Below are 21,078 nucleotides of genomic sequence, written 5' to 3'. Positions count from 1 at the left end.
TTTTCAAGTCATTAAAAATAAACTCGTGGCTTGAGTAAATAATAATAAAATGAGCTCATATTTACGATCTATTTAAGACATAATTAAATGACTCAAAATTTGTTCAATAATTTGATAACATGGTCCGTAATTAGTAGGACGTCATAATTATACAGCAGTAGTAGTACAAAATACTAATGAGCTCATGCATACTATAAATAAATCAAATAATAACATCTTTTCTTAATAAATCAAGTCAGTGGTATGTTTCAGAACCGGTTTGATTTTCAGTTATATAAATTTTGTGAAAATTATCAATTACAAATGCATTTTGTTTTGACATTTGGAGAGGTAGGCGATGATTTAAAGCTAGACGAGGAGGTGTGGTTGGCAGGTAAGTAAGTATGTTGGGTAGGGTAGGCGCTTTTGCATCTACATATGTATCTCTTGTTAAGGCATTGACATTGACTTGTTTTGAACAACAGTGGTGAATTATAAACGAAAATGTTGTGGTACTACTTCCACTACTGGGACAATATTATTATTAGTAATAAAAACTAAAAGTGTTTTGAACAACCAGCGTCAATTGCACCCCAAGTGACCACCATCTCTTACGTTTTAACACGTATATATAAACTACTTAATAGCGAATACCAGTAATGGTCATCTTTTCTCGTAATCAATTATTTATTAGTGTTGTTGCCACGCTAGGACTCTTTGAATAAAGGAAACTATTGCGTTCGCTGGCTGACCTGGTTCAAATTCTGCGAGTAGGATGACTGAGTTTTCCATGGCTCGTGGTGCGCGAGCTACGATTCCAAACACTTGTTTGACTTCTCGACCGTAAGCTACACTCCGTCCGGCGACGACGGATGCGTATAAAATCTCATTTAGGGCAAAGTGGATCCGGAAAAACCTGAAGGAAAATAGCGTTGTTCAATCTCGTATTTCATTGATCTCTGCCCCACATATTTGCATACGCATGACGAACTAGGTACTACTATTTACCTTTGACGGAAGACATCCGTCAGTGTCAACCCACTTCTGCTTAAACGTAGCGATATGGGAACTGGAGATGATGCAGTTATCTCACTCACTCCTTTGGAAATTGCCTCTTCTCCTGAAATAATATTTAATATTATTAAATAAATTAAATATTAAATAAATTAAACATTAAATGTTAATAAATAATATGTTATTTGTTTACCTGAGAGACATTCCACACCTACCATTCCGAGAAAGAGTAATTGACAAGCAGCGCCTTGACGAAGCAAATGCGCAGTCTGAACGAATTGCATAAATAAAGATGAAAAGATCAGTTAAAAATTCGTTGCAAAAGTTTTGCATATTATCATTCGACTTACTTTTGACTGGCTTTGTGATGACGGTAGGATATCGTACGAAGGCAGGGTTAGCGTCGTGGGTAGTGCTAAGCATTCTATCGAATGAGCATATACAAGTGCAGAGAGGGATCCTGTAAATAAATGCGCAAATTAGTTTATAAAACTGGATGGAATTTATTTATAAAAAAAACTTACCAAATACTGGCTCTAATGTTCCACAACCACGCAATCTGCAACCGAATCGGGTCGGTTCAATGAGAAAGTGGCGAATTCCTTTCTCTCCGGTGTTGTCAGCTTTTACGGCGAGACCATACGCGCCAGGAAAACTGTTTGAGTTTCGAACTGAAAAAATAAAAAAACTGTTGACCAATATGCATGGACACTTAGCGATCAGAAGTTTGCGGAATTGAGGAATTGGACATTGCTTTTCCTGGTCGACCAGCAGATGTCCACGTTATCGCTGATGTCGACAGTGATGATTCTAACTCAGAGTCCGACGAAGAGTAATGTTAAACTCTAGTTACATAAAAATGCTCAAAAAAGAAAGAATAAAGCGTAACAAATTTATGTTTCGAATATTATAAAAACTAAGTTGTATAAATGGCTAAAAGTTGTGTAAAGGGCTAACCACAAAAAGAACCGATGGGTGATTGTATTAATGCTGAGACGGTCTAAGGAAAAGTTTGCAATTGGTAATTTCTCATGAAATCGCTAAAATTTAATACGTAAATAACATTTGACTATGTACGTACTTCTTCTCGCGCTGCGATGGGTTTGTACCAATATTCACTCAGGTCTTGGGCGAATTTCACTTCAGAGTCGACCATGAAAATGGGTCTGGGATTGACGGGCGTTTGTGCCCGTTCCATTCGGGATGATGATGAAGGCATCATATCGACAGAAATCGGACTACTATAAAAAGTGGAGCAAAGAGTTAGTAAACAATTGTGCATTATATTCATAATAAAACAAGAAGAGAAAGGGAGAACTTATTTTTAGGGAAATTACATTGGTGCACTCGACCCTCCCTGGTAACGACGTATTGCTTTTGGACTTCGTGGGGGTTTTCCTGGTGGAGAAATTGGTCGATTCGAATAGGGAGTTGGTGGACATGTAGGAAAGGGTCCTTCTACATTGCTTTGTTGACTAGGAGCTCGTGACGAAGAGGAAGTGTTATACCCTCCAGTTCTGTCATAAGTCGATTCTGAGTAATGCCTCTGTACTTTTTTGCCTCGTTGGAATATGTCGAGTTCGACGTCATCGTCGTCATCGGAAGAGTACGCGACAACTTGTCCTCGACCACGACCGGGACCGGAGGGTGTGGAAAACGTGGAAGACGACGCTTGTTGCTGGTGTGAACTCGCTTCTACTCTGGACGAGGAGGAAAGCTGTGAAGGGCGAAATTCTTGAATGATCGGTATCGGCGTGGCTTGTTGACTACTTCGACTGTAATCTGTTTGTGACTGAGATCTCTCAACTTGCTGTGTGTTTTGTGGTAAGGCTCGTTTTAGTTCCGCCAGCCAATCATTCCGCCTAAATATGGAGATCACTCATTTAAAATTGGATGGAATATTGTGACATTTTCTACTAAAGAAAGTCGTTATACTTACACAACATGCTTAGATGCCTTCTTCTCCCTTAATTTCCTTTGCTGCCGAGCCAGCCATTCATCCGCGTTCTCATCTCCCCCACGTTCAAAGTCCCGTCTCCCATCTGCACATTTGGTGTAAATGTAGTTTTGAACATATTGAGGAATAAAGGACCATCTCACCTGCAGATTGTGATCTGTTCCTCCGAACACCATTTCCATTTCCTGTCCCACCACCACCACCATAATTGAAACTATTTGAAGAAGACATACTCGCAACCATTTGACTGCTAGATGGTTGACTCCTTCCATAATTTGGATAAGATGGTTGATGCGATATAGAACGCGACAACCCCGTCGACATCGGTACGGACGCTAGTGGTTGGGGGGCATGTATATCACTCTCATATCGACCACCCCTGCTGGCGGAGGAATAGTAGTCATTTCTCGAGGAGGGTGTGGGTGTCGCGTACAATGGAGATGGAGACGATACCGAGTAGTGATTGATGTGACGACCACTGTCGACTGCGGCGGTGGGAGTCGAAGTAGAATACGATCTCTGTTGTTGACTTTGATTGTAGATTTTCTCACTTTGCAACGTTATGGATTGGGGGGACGTGTAGGAAAAGGGAAGCGAGTCCTGTCTCGCATGGTACGGGATGTTGGAAGTGGTCTCGTTGTGATGATGATTGTGTCGGTGATTGGGAGCATCGATTGAATCTGCTTCCTCCACCAGGGCACTGATCAACTGATCTAAATCTTTCATTTGATTGACCTATTTAAAAAATTAGGAAAAAAACTATTACTCAAGCGCATTTTCATTTTTTTTTTTTACTGTACACAATATTTACTCGTATTTACTTGTCTAGACTTTCGTAATTACAAGTCTACCAATTTATTGGTTTCACTCTAAAATCTGCTTTCACTTTTTTCTGCATTCACCGAGTTCAGAAGTTCGACTAGAGAAGGAGATGTTATGAATCGTGCCCACAACTATTAACTGACTGACTACAACACTACTTTGTTGCTTCTCTCACAATCTTAAGATTAAAATGAGATTTTTTTTATCCCACTGTGTTGACTAACTTGGCACGTAACCCGGATTTAGCTTTTTTACTTGATGATACACTCGTGAAAAATAGCACAGAATAACAATAACACTGGATGAAATGAAACTTTAGCATTTAATTCTTCGATTCATTTATAATCTTGGACGTAAACTACTTTTTTCCTAGTGCACACGGACTCCAACAAACACAAAGTGTGAAACCGGAAGAAGCGAAGGTTTGAGGAAGACGAGACGACGATCTACTTCCGAACTCTTTTCATCTCAAAGGAAAACTGAAATAAGATTGAGATTGAAGGCTTCAACTCGACTTTTATTTTTTGCCAACACTAACAACAACCACCCGAATGTTAATACTAACAAGATTTCCATGTAGGATTGGTAGTGCCTAACGTTAAACTCTCTTTAGAAAAGACTCGTCTTCTATTTGTATGTATGACATGGCAAGTGAAAGATAGGGAGGAAGGAGAAGCAGGATTCGTTAGCTATAAAATTTTTCCTCTTTCCGTGTCATTTCATTCTCATTCAACGTCTCCGTAAAAGAAAGACAGACGGGCAGACGTTTCGACTATACCGTCAAATATTGACATCAATCCAACCCCAACCAGCTAACATCCATCGGGAAAGAAGAACCATCCAACCAAAACCTAAAAGAACTTTGGACCAAACGGAAGAACCAAACGGAAGAAGGAGAAGAAAAGAAGGGTGCATTAATTTCAATCAGAACATCATATAACTACCACCCGGTTATATTCATGTATACATAATTTCGGCTCCTTGGCTTGGCCAAAATAAAATAAACCCCTCTGGAGGTGCCTAAATAGTAGCTCATAATATTTACCCTACACACGTTCTCCCCAGAGGGATTATTCCGAAACGTAAGCCAAGTTACAACTCGGAAATTGTTGGTAGAAAAAAAACACTGACATTTTTCAGATAAGGTAGAGATTGGTTTAACTAATGAAGACATAGAGTTTCAGGTTGGGATAGAAAATCAACGCCGGAACTCAACCACTGCAAAGTGAGTTGTCTGTCTCGCATCTCATGTCAATACTTTGTTAACAAAATTACCAGCTTTTCCTATACAATTTACTTGAAGAAGATGATTTGATATTATTAAATACGTGCTATACACAAAGTCTCACTTGAACATATACGTTCCATTGGTTAAAACGACTGCACTCTCGAACTCTCGACCCGTGTTTCGTTAAGATATGTCATAGGAATCTCTTGAAATTGAGACATTACTGAGAATGTTGCCAGCAGCAGAGTTTTCTCGCTGTGTGGTTGCTATATAATGGCTGGGTTGTTGGCGTATCGCTATTTTTACTCGCCTATATCTAAAGTAAATGCTAAAATGTCTCGTTATGAAAAGATTTTGAGATTTCCGGAAATGCTGGAGAATGATTACGACAAAAAATCTGAGACATCATCATTGGTTAAATAAAGAGAGGACATGCGGTAAAAATTTTACGGGTTAGCCCGTAAATAAAACCCACGTAAACATTTATGCGTACAAACGAATCATTCTCGAGTCAGAAATATTAACTACTTTTCGCACTATAGGTAAAGTATACTTTCAGTTTCCTTTGGTAATTACGCGCATTTTAAGTTGGATACAACTCCAACTTTTGAAAGTCAATGAACTGTTCTGTTCTTGTGTTTGGGTGTATTTATGTAGCGTACTAAAAATGCATCTCTATCATCATTGGATGCAATATTAATGTTAACATGCAAATATTTATTCCTAATACTAACAAATAAATCTATTCGCTCACAATCCCATTACAAATCTGTCTATCCGCCCATCAGATGCTGAACGTTCACCTACTTTACGGTTTCATGAATAAACAATGAAACCTCATTCATATGACTTTAAACAGAGGTCCAATACCAACCCCAATCTTATGTATATCCTTTCTTAATAGTTTATTTTAGCTTCACGAAAAAATAACTCGGTCTGTTTAAATAACCTCCAAACATGATCTCCAAAATTATTTATCTTTCAAAAATGTGGGCCAGTTATCCGGAGTTATTTCGTACTTACATACATATGTGCAGATTATTTCAAGATGTGCAAAAATTCCTATGAAAAACAATCCATAGAAAAGAAAATCTGAACACTTACACCCAAGGAGAATCCGGAATCTGGGAAAGGCTTCTGTTTCACGAGAGGAGTTATGACTGCATAAGGGGATCCGTCAATGGGTCCTAAAATAACATTTTGATCTTGATTTTTTGCAAAATAGCGTATTTTTGAATGAGAATTATGAATAATTAGTTTATTACCGTCGACGTGAAGTAATCGCTTCTTTTTAATGACAAATGTCCTATTTCCTTGACCAGATGACGACGACCCTTGTTCTGCTGGACCACTAATAAGATTTTTACTTTTTGCTAAATGATTTTCCGGAAGAATGGTCTCCTCTTGTGGTCTCGAGGTTGAATCTTGCTCGTCCTCGTCTTCGTCTAAAAGGCCAGCACAACCAGAATCTGGTAATATACAATGGACATATACAATGGAATTTCCTTATCTTAGTGATAGTTCTGCGACCTCCATCTTAATGCAAAGAGTAGCGGACATGCAATCTGAGCTAAAAAGATTGTTGGATCTTTTGGTGGACCGAGAAATGATAAATAGTGCGAGTGAGATCGAAATTGACGATAATGGTATTTGTCCTCGACCTCAGGGTGAAGAGTGTGATTTGTGTGCATATACTTATAAAAAACGTATCATCATCAATCGTGCAGACATCACTAAATCAATAATTCGTGATAAGGTTCTAACGTGTCACAGTTTTAAGGAAGGTATCTACGCACATATAGATGTGAAATCTGAGTGTCCTAAGAGAGGGGTGGTGTACTTTGGGACAGCTAAAAATGTAGAGAATAGAAATTACGGGCACAGGAAAGTTATCGAAAATGATAGTGGGGAAGTAAAACCTGTGTACAAACACTTCATTAATCACTATCACTATAAACAAAAAGATGACGATAAAGACGATGAAAATTGTGACTCGGATAATGCTTATATGCAAGTGGAGGATAAGTCAAGTAATTTTGATATGACAAATATATATGGATCATTATTTATGCAAACATTTATTTTTATGTTTAATATGCAGAATCTTATGTCGAAGAAGAATCAGAAGATAGTCAGAGTCCGACAGATAACCTTAGGAATTGGCGAGTTGCATTTATAGAGGAGGTCAACCAAGTGACTCGACCCGATGGAGAATTACTGAAAGGAGAGAAAGCTAGACTTTGTGAGTATCACATTCCATTATATCCAAAATGTTATTACATAACTTTATATATAGATGTTGAAAACCAGTATATGTACAATTTTTCAACTCGGGGACGATTTGGATTTAACATAAGTAAGTCCAGAGCTGCAGATGAGAAATCTGAATCTATTACACCTTCAAAAAAACCGAGATTAATCCAATCTCCTTCATCATCTATGGCTTTTTACGACAGAAAAACAACCGAACGTCATCCAAAGTGAATATATGATATGCTCATTCTAATTCCATATTATTTATGTGCTCATTACTGTTTAATATTTTATAGAGAACGACCTGTGTCGGAATATTTACTGGCAGCACTCGCCATTCGACATTACACATCAGTCAGAGACAACCCACCTCGTAATGATCAAGAAGCTACCTCGGCTGAAATTTCGACGTTCCTGAACTACTATTTTGTTGAAGATGTAATAAGGACAGACACCATAATTAGTTACATTCGAAGCAATGTTGACCCTGCAGTAGATCCCACAAAACAACGTTATGTAAAAACCTATTGGTTCAAAGGTGTAAAGCATGACGACCAAGCTAAGCACAAATGGGTATTTTCCTTCAATTCAGATCCATTACCAGAAGGAGAGGAAACCATTGATGAAGCGATAAAGACTGACACAGAGAGTGGAAATTTAGCAAAAATGCTCAAAGACCCTACTAATTTAGATAAACTTTGTTCTGGGTCTCTATCTTTACCAAAAGTAGGCAGAGTCAGTCGGTTTTAATCTGTATTTTTACTTGTATACAAATGAAATAAAATTTGCTTTACCTAACTCGGAAGCGGAGGACGATAATAGTCTCGCTTCGATCTCTGTTCCGACTTCTACTGCAGCTAGCACTTCTACAACATAACATTTAACCAAGGAAAAATAAAATCAGCTTCAGCCCACACAAACAACTTAAAGTACGAGAGAGGAGTTCGTATTCCATATATTCTCCTCTTATTCTTAACATAATGTTCCGTGTCAATTCAAGAAAGTGAGTATATGAAAAAACTTTTGCTAGCGCATGCCAATCCCAATAGTGGAAAGCTTGTAGATAGGAAAAAATAGAGGATTTTAGTAGAAGAGAGAAGATGCAATCCTGTGATGTTGTGATCATGCATCTTGTTAAATGTAGAGTATAACGCAAAAAAATCCACGTGTGTGCAAAGTTTTCGTATGAATGTTCCTTCCTTGTTGTGTTTCTCGAGTGTGTAGATGAACAATAATATGTTGCATTCTACATTACGTAACAGCTCCTCGGTGTATTTTGAAGTCCTATTTACTAGTAACAACTTGCTTGAATATGCAGATGTGGACGTGAATTGCGACCGAAACGTGCTCACCATCGTCGTGGCCCCCCTTTGTTATTTTAGCCAAGTGCAGTGAGACAAAACAAAAACCTTTCTCCATACACGACACTAATTGCACCTTGTAAAAACATACCGTTTACTTGTTTCCTTACCCTTGGCGAGGAAGACAAATGAGAAAACCAATACAGACGGAAGAGTTGTGTGTCATATGTGAAGAACAACAATGAATGATTCTTGTGAGAAGTCTAAAAATGAACTGAAATGAAAATGCGTATGTCTCACGCCTAAATTATAGGACGGATCATACTGGGTTAGAAAACCTTCGAGAGTTGAACTTGAATGTACAAATTGGACAGTATATCGTCGTCGTCATAATGTGGATTATAAATCAAAGGGAGTAGTCAGACAGCCAGACAAGAGTGAGACGATGTTGATTTTGAATTTGGTTTGGTTATGTAGGATGACAATAATGGCATTACATCCCCCACCTTGAAATGAATAGATATGCTTATAAAATCACGACGAGGGATGAGACAGTGGGCCGTTTGTTTATGATACGTGAAATTGAGAACGACTTAACAAATCTTGCTTTTTTGGCGTGTGTGCTAAAATTGATTATGTGCACTGACCTGAAGACGGGGGGCCAAACTTTTTGAGAAATGATTGTAAATTGTTCCAAGTTATAAGTGTTTCCATCATCTTGAAAGATTTGGTTGTCAGAAAAAATAAGGAATGATATAACTGCACGAGATGTTTAAGTGGCACTGACACTTTCACACAACTATGGTTGCATCATTGTCTCGGAGTTGGTGGGGTTGGTTGATATTGAATTAATTGTATAAAGGAAGACCACAACACTGGATTTGATTGGTCTGGTATGTAAGTGGAGACTGCATTGTTCGAGTTTGTCTAAACAAAGTGTGTGGTGGTGTGATTTAGTAGGATGAATGAAGTTATGAAGAAGTATGAATGCATTAATTTAGGGTGGTGTTCGCTAATGGCTTGAATATTATGGTTGCTGATTTAACACAAACTGGTGTGACCATATCACATGAAAGTGTTAGTGAAGCATTAATTTATATTTTGGCTTTTCAATAAGTACCGCATGTCAGCAATTATAAGTATGGTTTTAAAATGTCAATTATCAAAAGTTAAACAAGTGAACTGGTTTAAAAGGGGAACTCTATAAACAATTGAAATTAAGCCACACACACAAAATAAAGCCACGTCTAGAATTACACAAACTAAGCAATCAAGTTCATTAAGCACATTTACAAATTAAAGTGTCACATTAAACTTACCAGAACCAGGCGTGATTGTGATTTCCGGTGTCTTGCTCTCGGATCGAGTCGTCTCAATTGACACGGTTCCCTGAGTAAGCGAAACAAAAAATTGATGTTGGACTTTTTTAGGAAATATTTTTTTCCCTTAAATTAAAACGTGTTGAAATCACTCAGAAACTTGAGAATTATCCAGCTTAATGTATAACAACACTTTTCATGAAAAAAAATAAAAGAAAAATTCCTTCCTTTCACATTCAATCAAATTGTCAACTACTCCACGATTTCACACCCACTCCAGTCTAAATCTAAATTGGATAGAAATATGTACAGACTTTTGCATCGAAGTGTGGCAAATTATTTTCAAGAGGCACTTATTTACACCACTCGTCCAGTTAAATTTATGTAAGTATTTAACCAACCACAACAAATTTTGTTTAAAAAATTCATTCACACAAAATGAATTTAAGAGATGAGATGAGATTACGTATCCCATTTTTTAGTACGATCTATACGATTATCCAACTAAGCAAAATCTAATCTGATGTTGAAGCGTGTCATCACGGCATGTAGTGAACAACGAATCTGATTGTCATGTCATGTACCATTAATAAATTACCCGTCAAGTCAAATTTATCCACCTCATCTTCATTCATTCAGCTCAATTAAGTTATAATAGGAAGGTGAGGAATTACTGCCGCCTCCTCTATTATTATTTTGCATAGGGCAATAAATAAATGTGTAAAACAAAGACGAACCGTCATCATCATGATTTTTTTTCCTGTGTGCTTCTCTCCTAATTAGAAAGTGACACACCCACACAAATACGCCCAATCAAAACGGAAAATGAAGTCAATTCACGAAATTAAATCTAATTTCAAAAACAGCCAAACCCAATTCTATCTACACTTATTTACTTCACTTCATTTCCACTAATTAATTGCTCCATCATGCAATGCAGCAAATTCAAGTTTATGCATATGTGTGTGTGTGTAACTGGGTTTGTAAACTATGTAAATACAGTCATGAAAAAATAAATGATGTCATTTCACTAAATCAGTGCAAACGAATACTATTTTCTATCCTCACTTAACTGAACCATGTGCTATAATAATAATCTTAAAGCTAGTTTTAAATACGCAATTAAAAGTTTACTTTAATGGTTTGACTAGTTTTAGTTGCACCACGGAGGTGATCTCTTGTACTGCTGGATTGAACCTTTCCTCCTGCTCCTGGCCGTGATAATGGCTTATCCTCTACATGGTCACACTTATCAATATCAGCTCCATGATGAGCAGCCGTCGTTCTCGTGGGCTTCCAAACTCCTGTTTTTTTGTTAAACCCATACTGATCAAGGTTGAGCTGAGCGATGGCATTTTCAACGTCGGAAAAGTCATTCTCGTCAAATATTAATTTGGCCGTGTCACAAAATCGATCTTTTATAACTTTTTTTTCATCACTCATCATTTTCACCACGTTGGTGGATAGTCTTAATAGTAGGCGAGGAGTGGGTTATCATATCACATATCAGGGAACAATTTCGAATATTTGATCCATTTTTATCTTGTAGAGCCCAAAATTTCATTAGAATTTGGACCTCTTTACATAATAAATAGGCAACAGAAGCTGATCCGTATTGTTATCATTGTTTGGCCACAGAACTTTAATGGTATTTACAGTTTCAGCAGAATATCACAAAGATTGATCGTATTGCATTACAGCCACGATTTCGGAATACTTATTTATCAAATCCCATGTATTTTTTATCGTCCATCATCACATCACTCACTGACACGACACGAGTGAAATGGAATGGTGATTGAAGCACTTTTCAGAATTTTGAGATAACACTCTCCTCTCATACTTATCTTATCTCAGCTCTGTTTGTTTGGTGTGTAGTACATAATAATAATTACACATTCGACAAGGCGACATTATTAGTAAATGCTACACTAAACTTGCACACGTTCAGCAGAACGAGATATCTGCATTTACGACCAAGTCAACTAACCGGCATCACGTACGTAACGTAACTAAAAGTTCTACCGATTGGGTTCCGGTTACATTGAGCGTAGAAAAAAATCAGGCCAAACCTGCACTTTATTATCCCCTGGTTCTCATTCATGACGGTTTACTTTTCCAGTTACAAAAGTTTACATTTCGCTTAATGAGCCGGTGGCAATGAGTCAGAAATTCCACGCTTTAATTTCACTTAGGAATGTTTATAAATAAAGATTTCTCAAGTTTAACCAAACAAAAGTGAGTGAGTGCCTAAATGGGGTTCACTTTTATAATAACAATTCTTGAAACGACGCTAAATTAAATCTTCGTGACTTGACCAGAAGGTTTTACTGCGAAATAAAAATATGTACAAGACGGTTCACTATGTAGACAAACACACACGACCCGTTGTTGTCCCAGCACCACGCGCAAACATCGATTAACCCAACTCGATAACTGAATTAAAGGACGAGTTTAAAATCAGCATCACGAAATTGAATCGAAAAGTCTAAACGAGCAATGGGTGGTATTCATTCCGCGTAAATAACGAGATTGCTCTATTCAATTCACAGTCAGAGCGAGAGATATAGAAAATAAATTTTATAGGCACGATCTTGGCGATTACACGATTTTCAGAGATTTGTACGACAACATATAGCGAACAAAAAACACGTTACTTAAGTTGAATTATTCTTATTGCTTTTATGCCTCGCGTTATTTAACTCTGTTAATTTGTCTTCTTTGCAATTTCACTGATTTCTTTTAAGAGATAATCGAAATCAGATGTTTGCAGATGGTACGTACGTACGTAAGGCAAAAACACAATCATCTTCAACCCTCTCCTTTCCTTTACTGATACGGTTCAGGATAAATTGGATTTACCAACAACTTAAGTATCTAGTAGTAGAAGAAGTAGTAACTCCCATGTAACGCTCAACTTGCATGTAAAGAGATGCGATAGGTTGCATGGAATGGATTTCTTCCTTCGTGTAATAATACCTTGTCCCGTGGTGAATTGTGAATGGGAGAGATCATCACATGCACTTTTTATGCTGCTGTTATACCTCAGTTATTACACCACCAACTTTAACGTGCTAACTTACATACCGTGAGTAAGTTGCACTTGCATGCTATTTATTTACTAGTATTGTAGTCGACCAAGGCCATAATCTGCCTCCTTTCCCTCACGTAATAATATTTGTTTCCGTATTGTTGTTTCATGTAAAATTCGTGGGTGGGTGTGTACACAGGACGAACTTGTTCTTAAGAAATTTTATAACTCACTCCTGCCTTTATAACTTCTTACGTATGTAAAATATTTATGTAAATGACAAACTTTATTTCACCTTTTTAGCTCAGATCACAACATTTTCATTACAACTGAACCAAAAACAACTTAAAACACGAAACCACCCTAAAATAAAAAAGACCTGTGATATGGATATCCTAAATCTCACCCTGCTACATAAACGCCGAGTCAACCAAGTGTACCAAACTATAAAAAAATATGGTAGAGCTATAACAGGCTTCACGGAATTCCAGCTCTATAGTGAGTACCTCTGCTCTTCTGCTTTTTTACCATGAATGATTTCCTCCGCCGACGCTGTTAAAGTAGATGAACCTTTACAGAATTGTATGTATTTAGCAGCAAGTAAGTTAATGCAAATGGTATTTAGTTACAAACTAAACTAAACTAGACCACTATTCGTTCAGGTTTAATAACTCCTTCTTTTTCCATACCACTAGCCAAATATGCATGCACCATCAATAGTTAGTCCTGCATGCTGTCTATATTAGATTAGATTCATAAAATGCAGAGCAGAATATTTTTGTATCAAGTTTACCAGAACAGACAGACGTCCATAGTAATAAATAATATGTGTGTATCTCCACCTCCACCTTGGCTAGTTTGGTTTTCAATATTCATATTCCGTTTGCCACTTTGGCCACGATTTTCATCTCGTTAGCATTAGAAAAACTCTCCACAAAGTCTGGCCATTTAGATGCATATGCATCCCACACAATTACCACTAACTGTTTGAAGGTAGTTAACTCACTACTGCTAAAAGTTTGCGGGTTGAGCACCACCTCAAAGAAAACTTTCATCCTTTTCCAATAGTCGTATCGCGGAATGGAAATGGCATCATGACTTTTACGGCATTACTGACAGAATCAAATTTCATATGGCTCCTCTCTTTAAGCCCGTATGTACAGTTTGGTCAATAGTTGGAGATGATGATGGTAAAAGACAGCAAGGTGTAGGTTAAGAAGACGATGATGAAAAAATTGCTATAAAACCAAACCACTGTTACATTATATGCAGAGAGGGTATGTAGTGTCTGTATAACAGATTATTATGCCCACTTCTTGAAGAGCTGGTTCAGCAGACCCTTTTTACATGAGGAGGACGAATTCGAAATTCAAATTCTCATCCTTCTACACCACACAGTTGTTCCATCTCATCATGAATGATTTCGTCGTCGTCGTCGTATTTTTCACATCATGAAGGGAAGATGTTGCTGTGGCAGAGTGGATGGAATTGTAATTATGAAATGTGTCTTGTTTCGTGTGCAGTTTCAAAATGTATGTGTGCAGGGAGGGGAGGGGGCATGCAATTCACTCAAATTCAATGCATGTAAAAACACTCCTTTTTCTTGTTTCCTTCCGTGTAAGTAAATGTAAAATGTAACTAATTGTGAGAATTGTAAATACGGCACGACGACACAGAGAGAAGAAGCTAATTGATTTGTGATTTGTTCTTTACACGTCGTTGATAGAAATATGTGTGTGTGCATATAGGCTTAAGAATTGGTTGGTTGGTAGTTTGTACTTATTATTTCCTCTGTCGTCAACGTTTAGTAAAATTATTCAAGTTACATGACACATTCCTTGTATGAAAATTACAAAACACGGCGTTTAAAAAGTGGATACAATTAATATGCAGTAGTCTCACATGCATATAAGTACATACCGTTGTTTGTTTTGTACTTTAACTCGCCGTAATTGTCATGAATTGCCAAAATTGGACATTAATTTGAATCCTGGGTTTGGATCTTATGCAAGCCGTGTGACTGCAGTATTTAATGTGCATCGTGGGGAGGGATGAAATAACCCTGAATATAACGACTCATACAGTATAAAAGTTACCAACGAAGCAAACATTTCTAATGAATATGCACATTCAAGCATGCACATTAAATTTTATTAAATGTGAAACGAAGCCGACAACGACGACTAATAAATGACGAGAATAGCATAGAAGATTGAAAAATAAACACCACATATAATTTTAACTTTAACCAAGTGAAACTTAATATTCGCAGCATGCATTTAACCTGAAAAATAATAATAAATATGCAATGCCTCGTACTCACCACAACTATCGCCGTGGACGCTGCGACACTGTCCCCACAGGAGGATGAGAATCTCGCACTGCTGCTAGCACCACTCCCCCTCTCTTCACCACCACTGCTTTCGATCAGGGAGAGATTTTGAGGGTGTAGAATCTTCTTAATGCGGGGTTCGAAATGTCGATAAAACAGAGATCCTTGTCGATTATCTTGCTGGCTTCCAAATCCCGTGCCGATGGTGGTATCGTCTCCCTTAATAATATTGCCACTGGTTCTGAGATTGCGATTGTTATCAGTCCTGGTAGCAGTGGTTGTCCCAGTACGTGTAGTATTTAACGATGAGTTATAATAGTTGCTCCCGCAAGCTGAATGAGCCTAAAGGAGAGAGGACAACAGGTTTCAAAAAGATTAATTGATCATGTTTCACTACTTGAGGATTAAGGGCCCGGGGGAAGATTTACTTGATTTTATGTTAGCAACAATAATTGCCAGGGCCCCAAGATTATTATCGCTCTGTTAGGTTACGACCACAATTAATTGACACCGTTTCTATGGGACACTCACGTTCAAAAGCTTTGGTTTTGTCACTGCTTTTGAAAAAGTTTCCCTCAAGTCCCTCAAGTTTTTGAAAAAAGTTGTTTCTTTTGTTCCATGGATACTCAAAATGCAATTCCTGCCATTAATTTGGCAATTCTAAGCCAATTTGTCCTCACTTTACGACCAAATATCTCCACTGCACAAGAGGGCAGATCGTCAAAAAAAACTCAAGTAAAATCTAAAGATATGATTAACGCATTAAACATAATTTAAAAAATCTGCCCTCTTGTGCATTGCTGAATTTTATCGTCAAAGTTGACGTGATTTCTAAGCAACTTCCCCCAGGCCCTTAATGGACGTTGTAAATGAAAAAAAAGTTACCCTTAATCCGCATGAGCGACATCGTACACCGTTTCCATCCACGACCAAATGGCAAACTTGACACAATCGTTTGACTTTGGGCACAGTTTTCCACTCGTGCGAGGCTGGAGAGGGGGCCTATAGGAGAGAATAGCACTTGAGAAGGATGCCAAAATAAAGCTATTAAATATTGCATGATGAAGATAAAATCCTTTTGAAAAAAGAGACTCGAGGTGAGTCAAGAGGAGGGATATGATGTACTACACGCTTTTTGCAAACGATTTCCTCATACATAATAACTAGCTTCTTCTCATCTTCGTCACAAAAGACGAATGTGAACCATATAAACTATCAACAGCATAATAAAACCACCAAAGGGAGAGGATTATAATGAAGAAAAGACTAGCTCAGGATATGAAAAAAGAGCCTGCAACTCCTCATCTTCGGTAGACAAGTGTGCTATTCTTCTTCTTCTCTATGCAATAAATTTTTTGTGCTCATATATTTTGCACACATCTACTTTGTCTACTTAGGAGGAAAAAGACGGACTAATCCGACAAGAATGTGAACACCTTGCTCGTTTTTTATCTTGGTATGCAATCTTGCGCCAAGATTTATGAGACATAAATTCTTGGGATGATAAAGTAGAGTGCGGAATAATAAAATACTTTAATTGTACAGGAGTTCACTCACGGCGTGAGCACTCTATTCGACAGTGACAGATATGTAAATTAGTAGATGGTTACGAATTGAAGATTCGACACTTTAATGGGTAGATTAAAGTCAAATTCTTAATTAACCTGAAACTAACGTGAATATATTAAATCACTTGGTCTAAAAACTAAAATTTTATGTGACTCGGTTCTTTCTCAATTAGTTGTTGCCCAGAAAGAGTGACGAAGACGACTGAGTCAACATGACAAGGAGACAGATTAAAAGAAGTTTTGCATACTCATATAGAAATAGAAATTCATTAGCTTTTACATCCCTTCATCAACTTCACCATGTATAACATGAAATGACTACAAGGAGATGATTAATGAGTCATGATTTATTATTATATAGTAACTTTTTCATTGTTTCATATTTTGACTTACTCGAAGAATAAGGTGGAGAGGTGCGGAGACTGAAGGAACGATCTTCTTATTGGATTTGAGAGCTTGTCCACAACAGAATCTCTCTTTCATGTCGAAATCAACTTGTAATTGTGGAGGAGTTGAAAAAAATCACAAAACCGAATAATTGTCGGACGGATTATGAAGTAGTCGTCGATTTTTATTTCACAGGACACAAATTTGTCATCACCACTACCACAATCACCGCCACCAGTGCCTTGACTGGTACTAATTACACCTATTTGTTTCCCACTGGTGGGTTGCATTCCTTCGGATTTTTTGCAATTTTTAAGCTCAATTCAAATTGAGTCATTCACTTTAAGAATTCGGAGAAAGAGTCAAACCGAGCAATACGGGGACCTTTGTGATCACTTTATTTCCGGAACTTGATATTACTTAAAAGTACTCGTTACACATATGCACGTACATACATGCATGCATACACATTATGCACGACGACCACACCGAATCAAGTGTCGAGGAACAATAAAAATGGGAAATGAGATACTTGATTGCCAACAAGAATTTGTGTTACGACTTATTCTTCTGTCTTCTCTGGTACAATGTGCATTCACAATTTAGAAACAACTATTATATGTACACAACAACATTCCCTCTTATTTCTCGTTGCCTTCTTTGCCGTGTGTCAAAATTCAATAGTTTGAAACTTGCAATAAGGCTTAGCTTTTGGACGGAGATGTATGTATTAGCTTGGTTATAACGAGATTAGAGATATTCTCTCCCTTTTATATTGAACTTGGTTGTGAGTGATCTTACCGAGTGAGTGAGTAGTTGTTTCTTCTATACAAGGAAGAATTTAACAAGATGAATCGAAGAGTCAACTCCTCGAGAGTCTTCTTAATATGAGGCAAGAAGTTAAGACTTCTTCTTCCTTCCTCTCTAGACTACCACTAAATATTTGGTAGAAGGAGGATGAGGTTAGGGTTAAGGAGTTAAGAAGATGATGGTTTGATGCTGGTTGGAGTTAGAGTAAAAACCGAACCAAAAGCTTCATAAGGTTCTTGTAATAAGGAGAAGCCCAAGAACCTATTACGACGACCACGGATACCTCAACTCGAATGGATGGATGGATGTTAAATGTAATGATTTCGTTGAAGTTCACAACTGCTGGGATGATGGTATGAAATAAAGGGTAGTCAGACTTAGGATTGCATAGGAATGACGATAGGACTGAAACTCGGATAGAGGAATCTTCTCTCTCTCTCTCCAGCGTACTAATCTTCTTCCTCATGCCCAATTCGGTTTACACACTCTCTCTCTTTATACACCCGAGGAGATTTGTTTACTATGTATGAAAAGTAACCAACTTGTTATTAACCGGTGTGGACTGCTATTCGGTACTTACTACTATGGGGACCCCTTGAAGAGAACAACTATTGAACAACCCTAACACTTTCAGCTGGAGGGTTCAATTTCGAGATGAGCCCTATGCAGAAGAACATGCTAATGAATGCAGTTGTGTGTTGCAACAAAGTTGAAGCTTAAACGAAAGTCAGTATGGATGAGGAGAGGACAGGATGTTGCAAAGTATGTAGGTTTGGAAGTGTTTTTTTTCTGGAGGATATTAACTTGGATTGAATCAGAGAGACCGTACGTACGGAGTGTGAGTGTGAACGACTTTCAACACGAGTTTGACTTGATCTGCTGAAAGGCACATGGATGGAATGGAATTGTTTTAGCCCAAAATGGATGGGCGTAGCTTTTCTACGCATGTTATTGCCAGTAGTGGTTCTGTTCTTCTAAACGAGATAAGCAGCGAAAGTAGTAGGAGGAGGTAGGCAGGAGAAGAGTCATTCCGATTTTCTTCTTTCCTGCACAATCATAATCATCATCATCCTTAATAATATTCGACCCATCAATTCTGCTTCTCCAGGCAGGCACGCACGCGACCGACCCACTTTGTTTCCTCTGAATTAAAGCACCTACACGCGCCTACCCTACATTTTAGGATTCATAATTTTCCATAATATTCCTAACTAGCAGACTATATTGCCTACCAGGAAGTGTGATTTACACGCTATGAGTACTTGTCAAGTGTAATTTATTAGGCTAAATATACGTTGGTCCTGGTAATAAAATAATCACTACTTGAATACTTGATATTTTGACTTTGAAAGCTCTCAGCTCTGTATTATGGTAGCAAACTAAAATCTATAAGTAAGTAATAGCAAACGGTCAGGATAAATGTGGGGATCATTAATCTTCTAGTAGATGTCAATTCAGCACTATAAATTTTATGCATTCAAGTCTAATAACATAATTTGAAATAATATAACAACTCATTCTCATGACTAAATGGTTTGTAGTAGTGTAAGTATATAGGCATGTACTTATCATTATTTATATAGGTTTTACAACTAAGGTTTTCCTTGGATGCGGAATCGTTCTTTTCCCTTTGATATTATTTCCTTTGCAGGTTTTATGTATCCCATTCGGAGCAGTCTATTAATCGTCCATGTTGTCCCACCTGGAAGAAATAAGTAATATTTACCCTTATTTGATGTTAACATATATTCTCGTCAGATTATCCACAAATTTTATTCAAACTGTATAGTAGGTACATATTCCATGCAAATGCATACTATGCTTACCTAGAGTAACGGTGTATCTGGCAGGCGTGGCAATTTTATATAATGCATATGCCACAGCAACATGTCCCATTCCTGATTCAGTCACCTTATCCACCATATGTTCGGGCAGGCCTATTTTCTTCATATATTTCCCAATATCCACTCCACTGAAAATACATACAAATTATGCAACATTTATAAATACTTCTTCCCACGCATTTAATCATTTCCTATAAATAAACCTAACCTCTTCGAAGTTTGGTAAAACCCCCCAAACCAGGCGATCGAGGTGACTATATGCACAGGAATCAAGACGTAATAATAATCTTTATACATTTGCTTGAATCTCGCAAATAAGGATAACTTTGCTGGAGCCCCGTCACTTCCAGTACCACCGGCTGATGATGGAGTTGGAGTTGGTGGGAGTGGAGATGTCGAATTTAGTCTGGCGTTCGAAAGACTATTATTGTTATTGCAGCACCTTTTCCGTAATTGGTGCCGCAGAGGGGTTGTGAAAAGGGCCATGAGTGGTTTAGCCTCTCCACCACCAACTCTGAGCATGTTCATGACGATCTGTCGAGTTAGAAACGTTGTCATCTTGTTTATTTGAGACGGCGTCAAAGCATCAAGTAGAGTAGTGATATTTTTCGTCAGCAAAAAAGTTCACAATTGACAATTCAATTTAGGAGTATGGCAGGACTATCTAAAATACAAAATAACACAATTTTATGATCAATATAAAAACATTAAGCAAATATTTAATGTCGCACTGAAGCCCATATTTGTAAATAGCTAATTCCTGATGCAAATGATTCCTTACCTGCGAAACTTAATAATCAACAGAGGCGCTACCTAGAACAAGAATAAAGTTGAACTACACGTCCGCCGCAACGTTTGACCATGCCTGAAAATTAAAGATACCAATAAAATCACCAATTTTATACCTTGTTCCAAAAATAGAATTAATAATTCATAACCGGCTGATGAACGTTAGTCTTACTTTACTTTATATACTACAAATAATAGTAAACAAATACAATCGTCAATTCCATTTTTAAATGACTTACCAACCCTTGTGGCGAAACTGAATGTAAATTACAACATTTTGCAGTAATTATAAAATTCCTGATACTTTTAACACTGACTGAAATTAATTAAATCAAATGTGAAATACAAAATATTATTGCGTTTGTAATATTTACGTACGTGATCTGGAGAATGAATGAGAAAGCGGTGCAGCATGTGTTCAGCCTTGGCGGCGGGGAAGAGGCG

At 37.6% G+C, this 21,078-nt stretch overlaps 2 protein-coding genes across 12 annotated transcripts; both read right to left on the bottom strand.

Moving 5' to 3' along the window:
* Positions 1-69: 69 nt before the first annotated feature.
* LOC110860047 (tensin homolog) lies at positions 70-19,217 on the bottom strand. 10 transcript variants are annotated; one of them, XM_022109108.2, is made up of 17 exons: positions 17,198-19,217; positions 16,122-16,238; positions 15,228-15,578; positions 9,874-9,943; positions 8,048-8,119; positions 6,266-6,469; positions 6,105-6,187; positions 3,094-3,685; positions 2,933-3,035; positions 2,331-2,855; positions 2,075-2,234; positions 1,951-1,993; positions 1,518-1,664; positions 1,344-1,453; positions 1,187-1,262; positions 988-1,099; positions 70-895 (listed from the first exon to the last, which is right to left on the bottom strand). In XM_022109108.2, the coding sequence occupies exons 1-17, from the start codon at positions 17,285-17,287 to the stop codon at positions 670-672; spliced, it is 3,081 nt and encodes a 1,026-aa protein (XP_021964800.1). In that variant the 5' UTR covers positions 17,288-19,217; the 3' UTR covers positions 70-669. The 10 variants fall into 10 exon arrangements, with proteins under 10 accessions (XP_021964800.1, XP_035715649.1, XP_021964801.1 ...); XM_035859756.1 differs by having other exon boundaries at positions 6,266-6,445; XM_022109109.2 differs by lacking the exon at positions 8,048-8,119.
* A 227-nt stretch (positions 19,218-19,444) lies between these two features.
* On the bottom strand, positions 19,445-21,030 carry LOC110859813 (protein FAM210A). 2 transcript variants are annotated; one of them, XM_035859766.1, is made up of 6 exons: positions 21,013-21,030; positions 20,874-20,950; positions 20,627-20,710; positions 20,054-20,509; positions 19,828-19,973; positions 19,445-19,703 (listed from the first exon to the last, which is right to left on the bottom strand). In XM_035859766.1, the coding sequence occupies exons 4-6, from the start codon at positions 20,401-20,403 to the stop codon at positions 19,594-19,596; spliced, it is 606 nt and encodes a 201-aa protein (XP_035715659.1). In that variant the 5' UTR covers positions 20,404-20,509; positions 20,627-20,710; positions 20,874-20,950; positions 21,013-21,030; the 3' UTR covers positions 19,445-19,593. The 2 variants fall into 2 exon arrangements, with proteins under 2 accessions (XP_035715659.1, XP_021964500.1); XM_022108808.2 differs by having other exon boundaries at positions 20,874-21,021.
* Positions 21,031-21,078: the final 48 nt, after the last annotated feature.

The sequence above is a fragment of the Folsomia candida genome, unplaced genomic scaffold (genome assembly GCF_002217175.1).
Source record: "Folsomia candida strain VU population unplaced genomic scaffold, ASM221717v1 Fcan01_Sc028, whole genome shotgun sequence".
Lineage (NCBI taxonomy): Eukaryota > Metazoa > Arthropoda > Collembola > Entomobryomorpha > Isotomidae > Folsomia > Folsomia candida.
Note: the sequence above shows the minus strand (reverse complement) of the source record. Positions and strands in the feature narration are given on the sequence as shown.

Excerpts from the sequence above, each read along its gene's own strand:
- LOC110860047 (XM_022109108.2), bottom strand. The coding sequence starts at position 17,287 with ATGAAAGAGAGATTCTGTTGTGGACAAGCTCTCAAATCCAATAAGAAG. Across the intron at positions 16,239-17,197 it reads CTCTCCACCTTATTCTTCGA|GCCCCCTCTCCAGCCTCGCA; the intron begins GTAAGTCAAAAT and ends TCTCTCCTATAG. Across the intron at positions 8,120-9,873 it reads CACAATCACGCCTGGTTCTG|AAGTGCTAGCTGCAGTAGAA; the intron begins GTAAGTTTAATG and ends GTTATGTTGTAG.
- LOC110859813 (XM_035859766.1), bottom strand. The coding sequence starts at position 20,403 with ATGACAACGTTTCTAACTCGACAGATCGTCATGAACATGCTCAGAGTT. Across the intron at positions 19,974-20,053 it reads TTTTACCAAACTTCGAAGAG|TGGAGTGGATATTGGGAAAT; the intron begins GTTAGGTTTATT and ends ATGTATTTTCAG. Across the intron at positions 19,704-19,827 it reads CAGATACACCGTTACTCTAG|GTGGGACAACATGGACGATT; the intron begins GTAAGCATAGTA and ends TATTTCTTCCAG.